Source organism: Melanotaenia boesemani, chromosome 6 (genome assembly GCF_017639745.1).
Source record: "Melanotaenia boesemani isolate fMelBoe1 chromosome 6, fMelBoe1.pri, whole genome shotgun sequence".
Classification (NCBI taxonomy): Eukaryota; Metazoa; Chordata; class Actinopteri; order Atheriniformes; family Melanotaeniidae; genus Melanotaenia; species Melanotaenia boesemani.
Window position 1 is genome coordinate 8,327,544 of NC_055687.1, and position 12,823 is coordinate 8,340,366.

At 37.6% G+C, this 12,823-nt stretch overlaps 1 protein-coding gene across 7 annotated transcripts in view; it reads right to left on the reverse strand.

Annotated features, from left to right (window-relative positions):
• LOC121642399 (thrombospondin type-1 domain-containing protein 7A) overlaps nucleotides 1-12,823 on the reverse strand; it is a 212,574-nt gene that overhangs the window by 121,733 nt on the left and 78,018 nt on the right. For all 7 annotated transcript variants that reach the window (XM_041989126.1, XM_041989125.1, XM_041989127.1 and 4 more), the window contains exons 3-4: nucleotides 7,002-7,250; nucleotides 5,546-5,730 (exon numbers count right to left, since the gene is read on the reverse strand). In XM_041989126.1, the coding sequence (XP_041845060.1) occupies nucleotides 5,546-5,730; nucleotides 7,002-7,250 (434 nt within the window). The remainder of the gene's footprint in view (nucleotides 1-5,545; nucleotides 5,731-7,001; nucleotides 7,251-12,823) is intronic.

Genomic DNA, 12,823 nt, shown 5'->3' on the forward strand with positions numbered 1-12,823 from the left:
CTGGGCGATATGGCCTATAACTCATTCTCTGTACCGCTTAGTCCGTTAAGGGTCGCGGGTAAGCTGGAGCCTGTCCCAGCTTTAACAGGTGAGAGGCAGGGTACACCCTGAACAGGTCACCAGTCCATCACAGGGCCAACACATAGGGGACAAATAACCATTCACACTCACACACACTCCTAGGGGGAATTTAGAGTGATAAATTAACCTAACATGCATGTCTTTGGACGGTGGGAGGAAGCCGGAGTACCGGGAGAGAACCCACGCAGCCCCTGGCCTATAACTGATATCAATAAATAAAAAAATAGGATATGGCCTATAACTGATATCCCAATATTTTTTTGCCTTATCCCAATACACAATGTATATCTTGATGTTTTGAAGTCTCATACCAACATTGTGTAAATGATAAATTCAACATTATCATACATAAAAAGACACCAGTAGTATTTACGTTAACTGCTTAATTTCCAATAAACTTTTTATTCTGAACCAGGGACCTGCACTGAAACATTAAACAAAAAGAAATGTTCCCCAGACCATTATATTAGGGGGGTGCCCCAACATCAATCCCCATCACCCCTAAAAGATTGAATTTATTTTATTTTCTATAATAACTCAATTAATGTCTTTCATATTTTTTCATTCAATCATTTTATTTTTCAATATTATCTTATTTTTCAGGTTTTTTACTATTTTGCACCAGATAACAACAGAAGTAATCTAGGGTTCCCTTTCCTCTAGAACAGGTTAATATTTTGTTCTTTTATTATAAAAACTAAGCCTGGTTTTATCCATCTAATTCTCATGTTGACATGTAATTATGTCGCATCAAGTCTGCCGCATGCACACACAGCTGCACTACACTCCCACCAGCAGACAGTGAGCGCACGTTAGAAACGGTGGCATCAACCACCTGTAAATCAGACGGCTGGTTGATGCCACAACAAATATCTGCTTTAATAATAACGTCTGCTCTGGAGGAGTTTCCTGCTCCAGTGTACTAAAAACTTCATGTCCGTCTGGAAAAACGTACAGCTGAACAATCCGTTTCCTCGTCAGAAGCTACGTTCACACGGAGCACTTTAAATCCGAACGTTCACTCAGAATAAAAATATGTCATATAAACATGTCAGCTGATCCGATCTGCCTCAAGCGGAAAGAATTTTCATTCCGATCAAAAGGGATAGTTCACGATCGGATCAGCGGGAACAAACAACCGTGTATACACACATTCTGATCGTTTTGTGGTGTATGTTGTTTCTTGTGCATGCTTGAACCACGTGGGGTTTAGTTACGTGATGAGTTTCAGGGAAGATTTGAACAATGGTAGCAGCAAGACAAAATGGGATGTTTTTGTTAGAAACTGAACAAGTTAGGGATTATTTTGCATTTTGGCATTCAGAAGGTTTAGGATAAAAAGAGGCTACGAACAAGAACCCATGTAGACACTTAAAAAGCTCCTGTGTTTATACTTGATATTCGCGATATAACTATTTCATATATCCTACATAAAATATCTACTATACTCGATAGATTACCCAACCATATTTCTAAATGCGACATAAACAGTCCTTTTTAGACTAAAAAATGCTCATTAAAAAATAGAGTAGAAAACAATTAATATGGTCTCTTAGTTTGAATCGACTATTTATAGTAACATCCTTTTGTGCAAGAGCATATCGTACCTCCTAGCTTGCAGTTTGATGTTATCTTTGTGGTATGTTCATGTGCTAATTTTCAACCCGGACAGTGGTGATGTGGGTTCGACTGCAGTCAGTAGGTCCTGTTTTCTGATCTGCCCCACAACTCATTTTAAGTAACTTTATTGGATTTTTGTTTCTGACTTTCTCCCTGCAGGCTGTGGGTATCAATTTGGGCCCAATTACACAACAAGAATGAAAAGAACCTGCAAAAATATGGCTTGTTCTCAATTAAATTTCCCTCACACGTGACTCCATAAACATCCTCCACATGGTTTGCGTGAGAGGAACCACTTGCCACATTCAACTCATGGTGAAGCTGTGCATCTCACCTCCTTTTAGAATTTGTCACACCCTCACGTGATCAGTTCGACTGGTCTCAAGCTTAGCCTCAACTAACGTCTTTAACACCTTCTTAAGAGGACAGCTTTGACTCTAAGCTGGCTTGACAAGTGTCAGATATTGAGGCCTTCCACTGACAAGTCAGAGCAGGACACACGAGCAGACGAACCTTTGCTCTAAGTGACCAGTGACGTGGTTTAAAAGGAGAATAGGGCCCAGCTAAAAATCATTAAAACTGTTTAGATAAGAAACTGAAAAATTTACCCTAGATTAATAGAAAACAGTATGTTTTTTGTTTATGGTTTTACAGAAACTGGGGGAAACATGGGCTTAAGTCTGTTGCAACCATTTGATATATAATTATGAGCCTCATATCCACCAGAGACCTGCAGTTTTGACACTGTGTGGGGGATTGGAGGATGTAAGAGTGTCATGTAGCACAGCTTGATCTAATTTATTGAAGTTACACTAGAGAATTAAACTGATTTGCTACAAGCTGTGCAATGTGATGCTGTAATATGCAATGCACATCTGCCATGTTGACTTTAGTTACAGAATGGAAGGAAGGTGGTCAAAAGAGAGTGTAATTTCTTTAATAACATATTTAATATATCTATCTATCTATCTATCTATATATATCTATATCTATATCTATATAGATATATATATATCTATATAGATATATATATATAAATAAATACTCAAATAAAAACAACTATGAAGTTAGAAAAAGATTGTAAAGTAAAGTTGTTTTGAAGGAAATCAACAACTTATTGCAGAGAAATGAGTCTTGAAACTTCACTTAAAGCTCCTGAATTCACCTTAACATCTGCTGATCTGTTATTAACTAAAGCTTCAGGCTCATAAGCATTAATGATTCCTGTTTCAATTTAAGCTTATAAAAAAAACAAAAAACAACAACAACAATAATAAAAAACAATAAGTAGGTACTTTGAGCAGGTTGTATTAAAGGAAAGGTGTTAAAAAAAGACATGTGAGACACTCAGACATGGGAGGAAAGTTGCAAATTAGTTAGCTGTGCAAATTAGAAAAAAAAGTATTGATTTTATGACTGCTTTACATAAACTTTCTCACTTGATAACAAGAGCATTATTGATCCAAAGTGATGTGAAAAGCACGGAAGTTACTTAAAAAATCAAAGCTCATTTTTATTGACTGTACATTTTCTGACATGTAAGCTGAGACAAATCTTTCTGATCTGTGTTAGATGAGCTATTGATAACTGAACGTCACATCGGTCTGGGAAGCTGTGCGTAGCATGAAGCGGTAGCTCATTGTAGACCTGTTTTTATGTAAACATGCTGCTTTTTCACTCATTTTCTGTCTCAGTTGTACCAGATTATTATGCATGTAGGATTTTAGTTAAACTGAAAAGGGGGGTCTCAGTTTCCATGCAGTATGGGATAAAAAGATCTTTCTACAAATAGAACAGGGGGAATAGTGCAATGCCTCGCAAAAGGAAAGGAATGAGTGAGGCCATAAAATTTGTTTGAGATACAAACAGGTTTGTTCAGATAAAATCACATCAAGGGAAGTCTCCATCAGGTTGAGAACAGCTGTTAAAAGCCACTGATGAGCTGCAAGCAGGTCATTTCTGGGACCAGTTTTCCAAGCTAAAGATAACCAATTTGTTGGTTTTCTTTAACTACGAAGTTATTTTCATGAATTGGTTTGAATGTATGAGCACTGTTATTATAAATTGGACTAATGTCACATCCTCAATCATCTGTCAGCAGGAAAGTTTTAAGCTGCCTTTATTAGATCTTGATCAGTTTTTTATAATCAGACACTGATGATAAAAGGCATGGGCCGTCTTTCAGTGATCAGTGTCTCCCTATATGAGAAACTGTTGCTCCCCAAAGAATTAGACCAGTCTCCACAGCCAATATATAATTACTGCATTAGATTTTTTTATTTTTATGATTTATTATTTTATTTTTCTGTTTTATTTATTCTGTTTTTAAGTTTGCTTTCAAGTTGCCATATGCATTTAATGTAAGTTTTTTTGTTTGTTTGTTTGTTTTTATCATTGTGAAGCTTTTTGTAAAGTCTTCCCTTGAAAATGTGTTTACTTTCTTACTATTAAACCCCTTTGCACTGACCTATGAATCATCTGAGTACCAAAAAAAGACACGTGATTAAAGGGATGACCCAGTGTTGTTTCCTGAAACTATAGAAAGAAAAAAATGTGTAGCTTATTAAGTATAGTTTTATGCTGTTTTTCTCTGTAAACTTGATGGGAAACCCTTTGAATGACCTTTTTTGATGAACCTGCCTTTGCCTTGGAGTTTTTCTTTTGACACTTTATTTATTAACAGTTATTATTAACAGTTTTACTGTATGTAAATATTGGTCATGGGGTCCCTGGAATGAAGCTTTTGAATGTCTGCTGCTTTTAGCGTTGCCTAATGCAATATCAGATCACTGTTTATGCACACAGGGGCATGTTTTATATTATATTATATTTCATACACCTTTAAGATTCAAGATTTAGTAGCACAACAGGCCTTGAAAAACCCTTTAAAAACCTAATTATGAATAACTATGCAGAGGACAAGATGGAGCAAAATATATGTGAAAATATATTCCTTATAAGACCACACTGCTGCCATAAAACAAAATTTAATGCCTCCCACCATGACTGATGTAGAGCAATACTAAAGATCTGAGACCATATTTTCAGGGGTGTTACACTGATGCTACCTTCATTTAGAAGAGCTGGGTTTATGCACACAGATGCAAATTCGCTCTGAAGGACGTGAAATTTGATTAAGATGCATCCTCACAAGTTAAAAATGTTTCACCTTGAGTAAAAGATTTGATCTGCTGCCAGTGATGAACATGTATTGTAGCTGAAAAAGACAGATGTCTGTGGAGTGGAAAGCTGAAAGAAGAGCAGTTCCTGGTGTTTCAGAGGCTGAGCTGTCACAAAAACATGCCACACAACCAGTTTCCGCTTTTAGTTTAAATATAAAGGTGTTTCATGCAAAAAAAACAGCAGACTGTGGAAACACTTCAGATGTCAGTTTTATGCAAATAAATGGGATGAGTAAAGATCATCAAGAAGAAGTTCCCTAAGCTTCAGTGAGGAAACCTTAGAAACCAAACCACAATAAAAAGTGGACCTGGACGGGATGCACCACCCAGACTTTTTCTCTTCTGATGCAGTTGTTGCCTTCCTTTCTTTTTTGCCATAAAAACAATAATGAAACTATGGATTTGGTGGGCCGACAGTCAACAGATGACTAATAACAGAAGCAAATATTAATGGATGATATCTGTTTTGCATACTTATGAGGTTAGTCTCGACACCCATTTGGTAGTTTAGAGGACTCATTATCAAAGGGAGAAAGCAATCACATCCACTCCAGGTTTTCCCCATCCAAACATTTGGTCCAAAGTTATTGAGAATTATGATCCAACTTAACAATGAGAGGGAATACATACACTAAGGAATTTTCAGGTGATCTTAACTTTACCTTTGTCTTTTTCCTTTAGGTCGTTGAGGTATTTTAGGAGCTCAGCATTGGCCTGAATGCAGTAAACCTCCCTTGTCTGCAGACCTCCACCACAAAGGCCCGTCATGTTGCTACGTCGACGGTCTTGTTGGCTGAGCAACAAGTCAACCCGGCAGTCGCTCCACTCGGTGGTCCTCCAGGTAAAACTGCAAAGTCGACAAGGAGTGACAGTCACTGAAGCAGCTCTGTGAGGGTTTGATGTGGAATTAAAAGTACAACCACAAATTGGAAAACACTGAAATGGTATGGAAAAAAAACCAAGAATAAAAAAGTTATTTCTATATTTACTTTGCCCGTTTTTACTGCATTGTATCAACAGAACGAGCCAATGCTACAAATATTTACTGTTAATTAATCTCTCAAGGGTAAACGTTAGATGTCCAAGGGTCTCTAAATGCAGCATGTATTGTACATTGTATGTATCTGCATCATCTCTACCATGTTCTAGATCATAATTCAGAATTCACACAGCATCATCTCACTAACCGTCTCCATGGTGATAATTTCTGTCAAAAAAACACCAGATGTGACAACTGAAGTTAAACAACCAACATTGATGAGGAAACTCTTATAAAACTGAAGATCTGAGGCTAAAAACCTGTTTTTCTTTTTATCATTGAAATGAGTTTGTGCAGCAGTGATAAAAGTCCTACAGCAGCATCACCCGAAGTAAACACCTACTGATAAAATAGATCATTGGCTGTTTGTTTTACACGTTTTTCTTCACTTTTTTTTACATTAAATGATCACTTTAGTTGTAATAATCCTCTCAATATTTCATACCATTCAATAATTCATTCAGACCCTTTTCCTGGTCATGTACGTTGACATGAACGGCACTTTTGCTGTGTGTGACCCCAAGCAGCCATTGAGTTTACTTATGCCTTGGGCTGGCTCTGTGCATCACAGAGCACATGTGATCATTTTCACTGAAAATCAAACTCTCTCTTGGACCAGATTAGAAATTCATAGCTCTTCATACAGAAATCTAGAATAAATAATAATATGGGTTAACCTGAATCATTTTGAATGAGACTGCAAATTTCAAAATTCCCTTTTATTTTCCCTCTATTTGTTTTTACTTTGTGTGAGGCACCAGCCATAGCACTTAGACTGATCTCTCTCCATATGCTGCCTCAAACACACACTCACCGATGAGCCACCCAGGAGAGCAAATTAGCTTGGTGATATGTGTAAAAGGAGGTCAACAGGAAGTATGTGCAGCCTGAGCCGCCACTTTGATTTGACTGTATTTGTGCCTGAGCGTGACTCAAATACATACTGAATCCCTGCAGCGTTTCATTTCAGGTTTTTAACCATGCAGAAAAACAGAAAAAATACCTCTATAAAAAATATCTCCCCCATCCCTCCCCACTGCGTTCACTGCCTCCATCCATAGTAATTATGGGTAACTCACGTGGCGCAGGGTGGTACACTATCGCCCTGGGGTTCGCAGGACTCTGTCTCCTCCAGCGGCGGGCACTCCGTCCCCTCCCCCACGTTAAACTGGAGCACCTGTCTTCTCCGAGTGCGATTGCCTTTAGGAGACTCGGGGTCCACACAAGTCTTGGTGCAGGAGCTCCAGTCAGCCCAGTCTGTTATCTGGCATGCTTTGGGAAGAATGCAGGACTGGATGGTGAGCGGCAGGTCTCTAAGTGTGCACAAGCTAGGGAAGAATAACAAAGGAAAATGCAGATGGAGGTTAGAGCGTTAAAAAAAATTTACTTGATGAAATAAAGGGTTGAAAGAAGCAGCATTTTTAAGTAAGAACACTCCAGTTTAAAAAAATGTAAACTATGTCCCATAATTGAGTTTAAGACCTTGTAGACTTGGATAATACCCCAGTGCAAATTCTCTAGTCAAACTATAACTAGCCAATTTTTTATCTTGTATTAATGGATTGTTTCAACAAACAACATGAAGGTCTGCAAACCAAACCTGAAAAATTTACCTCAAATTTCTCAAATTTCCATTTGTTTGAAGTTGCGAGCTGAACCGCATGTTTATTGTAAAGCACAAATTCACAACAGAGACATCTCAAAGATAAGACTTAAATATACAACCCAATAAAAACAAATCTGTTATATTAACCATGGTAGTCCAATTTATGACTGTGTCCATTTAAAACAAGTTCCTCAATAATAAATGGCTAGCAGAGGAAACCATGAAGATGGCATCAAATCTAGGGTGATACCAGCATTTTTCCTTTTATGACGATGCCATTTATTTATGATACTTCTTGAACATTATTAATACTAATACCAATATTTGTAAGCCATGTAAATTAAACTCACATAACTATACAATGTACATCTTTATTGCATGAACATCATAAAATATGGATACAACCATGAGCAGAAATACGTGAAAGAAAAGCTTATAAAATTATATGTATGTGATAAATTAAAATTTAATTTTAAAAAGATTATACAGACGTGGGCAAAATTGTTGGTACCCTTCGGTTAAGAAAAACTCACAATGTTCACGGAAATAACTTGAATCTGAAAAAAGTAATAAAAATTCTATGAAATTTTACCAATGAAAGTCAGACATTGCTTTTCAACCATGCTTCAACAGAATTATTTAAAAAAATAAATAAACTCATGAAACAGGCCTGGACAAAACTTTTGGTACCCTTAACTTAATATTTTGTTGCACAATCTTTTGAGGCAACCATTGCAATCAAACGATTCCTGTAACTGTCAATGAGACTCTGCACCTTTCAGCAGGTATTTTGGCCCACTCCTCATAAGCAAACTGCTCCCGTTGTCTAAGGTTTGAAGGGAGCCTTTTCCACTTTAGAATAGTCCAGTGTTTTCCTCTTAGCCATTCTTGGGTGTTTTTAGCCGTGTTTTGGGTCATTGTCCTGTTGCAAGACCCATGACCTGCGACTGAGACCAAGCTTTCTGACACTGGCCAGCACATTTCTCTCTAGAATCCCATGATAGTCTTGATATTTCATTGTACCTGCACAGATTCAAGACACCCTGTGCCAGATGCAGCAAAGCAGCCCCAGAACATAATAGAGCCTCCTCCATGTTTCACAGTAGGGACGGTGTTCTTTTCTTCATATGCTTCGTTTTTCAGTCTGTAAACATAGAGCTGATGAGCCTTGGCAAAAGGTTCCATTTTTGTCTCATCTGTCCATAGGACATTCTCCCAGAAGCTTTGTGGCTTGTCAACATGTAGTTTGGCTTTTTTATGGTTTGTTTTTAACAATGGTTCCTCCTTGGTCGTCTCTCATTAAGTCCACTTTGGCTCAAACAACGACCAATGGTGCGATCTGACACTGATGTTCCTTGAGCTTGAAGTTCACCTTTAATCTCTTTAGAAGTTTTTCTGGGCTCTTTTGTTACCGTTCATATTATCCATCTCTTTGATTTGTCATCAGTTTTCCTCCTGCGGCCACGTCCAGGGAGGTTGGCTACAGTCCCATGGATCTTAGATTTCTGAATAATATGTGCAGCTGTAGTCACAGGAACATCAAGCTGCTTGGAGATGGTCTTATAGCCTTTACTTTTAACATGCTTGTCTATATTTTTCTTTCTAATCTCCTGAGACAACTCTTTCCTTTGCTTCCTCTGGTCCATGTTGAGTGTGGTACACACCGTGTCACCAAACAGCACAGTGACTACCTGTAGGCCTATTTATAGGCCCACTGACTGATAACAAGATTGTAGACACCTGAGATGCTAATTAGTGGACACACCCTGGATTTACATGTCCCTTTGGTCACATTATTTTCAGTCTGGTTGAAGCATGGTTGAAAAGCATGATTTTCATTGGTTAAATTTCATAGAATTTTTATTTATTATTACTTTTGTCAGATTCAAGTTATTTCTGTGACCATAGTGAGTTCTTCTTTCATAAACCAAAGGGTACCAACAATTTTGTCCATGTGTGTATTTTTTAAAAAAATAATATATATATATATTTATATATACATACACACACAAAAAATAAATATTGTGTGTGTCTGACTCTCAGTCTGACTTTGAGTCCCAGTCCAGTCGACATGCTGTATGATTCCCAACTGTTGCATCAACACATCCACACAAACGTGAAAAGCTTCACTTTTAACTCTTCACTTGACTGATGACACAGTGTCATCAGTTTTTCCTCATTAGCTTACCGACTGCATAGTCACATTAGGAGTAGAATGGGAGTCTGAGTATCAATAACCCTCAAGTGTGATAACAACCAAAACAATCAGTGATCTAGTGTTTGTTCTTCTGATCATCCCAACAACATTTAGAAGAAATGAGTAACCTCGTCCTCTCTGGGTCTCTTTCCAATCATTAGAAATTTGTTCTCACCAAAGCCGGCTCATTCTAGATGCCTTTTCCCCTTGAGGCGATGCAGCTGACGAGCTATTAGCGCTAATTACAGCTCTGCTTCATTTAGAAACCCCTCATTTAGATGTTGCTGCCACACTTCACCTCCAGCAACTGGAGACTTTTGGTATAAATCAGGAAGCATATGAGCTGTGTTTCTTTTTTCTTTTAACTCCTGTGTCTTTGCAGATTAAAACACCTCTGCGGTCTTTGAAGTGCTGCTGAAGAGACACTGTGAAAAATCTTGGGCTTTGTTTTTCCTGCCAAGCATGCATGGTGTGCCGGCTCATTCTGCTTTAGAGGAAAACAATGAGGAATTTAAACAGAGAAATGTGACGCACTGAGGGGTGATGGCTTGGTTTCATGTCTCAGATGGAACTTGTGTTTTAAAAGCCCCTAATGCAGCCAGTGACCCATTTTCCCACAATATCTGGATCCTTTGAGTCTTTGCCGTTTGCTGTGTACATTTTGGTGGAGATTTCAACGTTGCAGAGAGAAGTCATTTTTTCTTCATTTCAGTCATTCAGACAGAATGAGGACACAATCAATTTCTATTTAAATAAGTAAGTTGATGTCAAAGAAAAATAGTCATTTTTGAGCCTTTAGGTTCCACAGTTACATCCAACAATGGAGTCAAAGGCCTCCAAGACGAGAAACAGGCAACCAGAAAATCTGCAAGCTGTATTGTGACACTCATGACTTGAACTGGAGTCATCCAAACAGGGTGTCTGAGATGGTCTGAAAACATAATTCTATGTGGGTCAAGTGATTAAAAACAACTTTTAAGCCTTGGCGACTAAAAAAAAACAAAAACAAAAAAAACACAACAACTTTTGAGCTACTGAATAATAGATGAGCCTCAGAATGACGCTCAGTAGTAAATACAATAACGCTCCCCATCACCACTCCAGTTAAATCAGATGAGCAAGGACAGAAGCAGAGGACTGTTTGGAAGAAGCTGGGGACTGTGGAGAAAGAAGCAACCCAATGACAGATGTTCATCAAATAAAATTGGAAATGAAGTGAGCAAGATGTTTGAGGAAGGGGGGGCATCTGGCTGGGACATGACTGGTTCTTTGCTTCACTGGGAAGTTTGTTCCACTTTTCAGCAAGTGGCAAAAACAACTATGAATATTTGAGGACAAGAAATAAACAAGTTCAGGGTTTAATATTAATGCTCCTGAGGGCATGTAAGTTGTTTTCATGGTTCTTTTGAAATATTTGATCCCAGTTGCTGATGAGAGGCCTGCACTGACAAAGCATTAATGAATAGCATTAATACATAATTGATCAAATCTTAGATTACAAGTCGTGCGATGGAGATTTGATGGGATTGTTCTGCTGATTCTTTCCAGCAGATCAGACATTCCCAAAACCATGTTAGTCGGAAACAGACATAAAATTTTACTGTCAGGAAAGAACAGAAAAAGAGAGGATGGCTCTACAGCTCGTTAGAGGAAATGTTCATTACCTTAAAGACATGAAAGTCTGAGGGTTTATTATTCCTAAAATAGAATATCTGATACCCCCCCAACCAACCATCAGATGCACCCCCAATCCTTAAAGAATGCTTAAAGAAATGTGCCACAAAATACACATTAGTTATTGGCTGTTTCTTCATTTATTACAACCATGTCAGTGGCAGAGGGAAGGATCAGTTCCTCTGCTGTAGTGTGAGGCATTTAAACCAGGAAACAAACTACTACTTCACACAAAGTAGCACACTACTTCAGGTGAGTTGAGCACTTGATGAGACAAATGCTGCTTTAATAAAACAACTCTGCTATTTACAACTGTTAAGTAATTTGTTTCTAAAATTATCAGCAGGTTTTTCTTAGTGTTCAGGATGAGACGTTTCCAAAGTGGAGAGACGTAACCAGTTTGGCTTCATACTGTACTTCATACAAATGCTGATATTTTGAGATGTACAGCACACTGTGGTCTCTCTTCATTACCCACCATTGACCATTACCATTACGGGACCACCACCTGGTCAAGTCTAGGGTAAGATATACCTCATCATATTTACTTGTCTTTTCTTTTGGTTGTTGAAATGTCTGTTGTTGATTCATCATCATTTGCCTATTGGTGCTTTCACAAATTTGTCCCTATTTTACTAGCAGTGCAAAAACCACTAGTTTTATGTAGCCTATGTGCCCCCTTCCGGATATAACCCTGCCCCCCCATAAATTTGGGAACCACTGGTTTAAGTGTATGAGAGGTGGAATTCTGTGAAGCTCTGAAAATTTGTAATGAAAAACAAAGCTGCCATATCACTAAAAAAAAAAAAATAAATAAAACAAAGAAAATAAAAAAAGAACATATGCACACACACACACACATATATATATAAATATATATTAGGGTGATCAAATTTATTCACCTCTGTTGACCTTTGTGTACAAAAATCCCTATGCATGAAAAACTGTGATCATCATCATACATTTATCGAACTTTCTGCTATTTCCCTCCCCAAAAATCACTTTTAACCCTTTAAATGCCAGTTTCATTGTTTAAATTATTCCATTATTTAACAAACAAGAAACAGAATAAAAATGATTTTCTATGTAATAAATAGTGGAGAGTAGGGCTTTGGTGGTGATTAGAGTCTTGGATTTGTCTATCTTTAGATATGCTAAATATTGAGATCTATAAATATATAGGTATCTTTAAAAGATTAGCAACAACATCCCTCTGGTGATGTTTATGTCCAAAAATGCCCGAATGACTTTCAATAAATCTACATTTTTCATTCTGTAATGTCAGCTTCTCATGTAAATGAAATGCAATAAGATATGAACTCATTTTGTGTTTTTGCGTTTTTAAGGAATGATTCATAATTTGAATATTTAAACAGGCATTTAAAGGGTAAAAATAAGTTTTGAGGTCTTAAGTGAAGTGATGT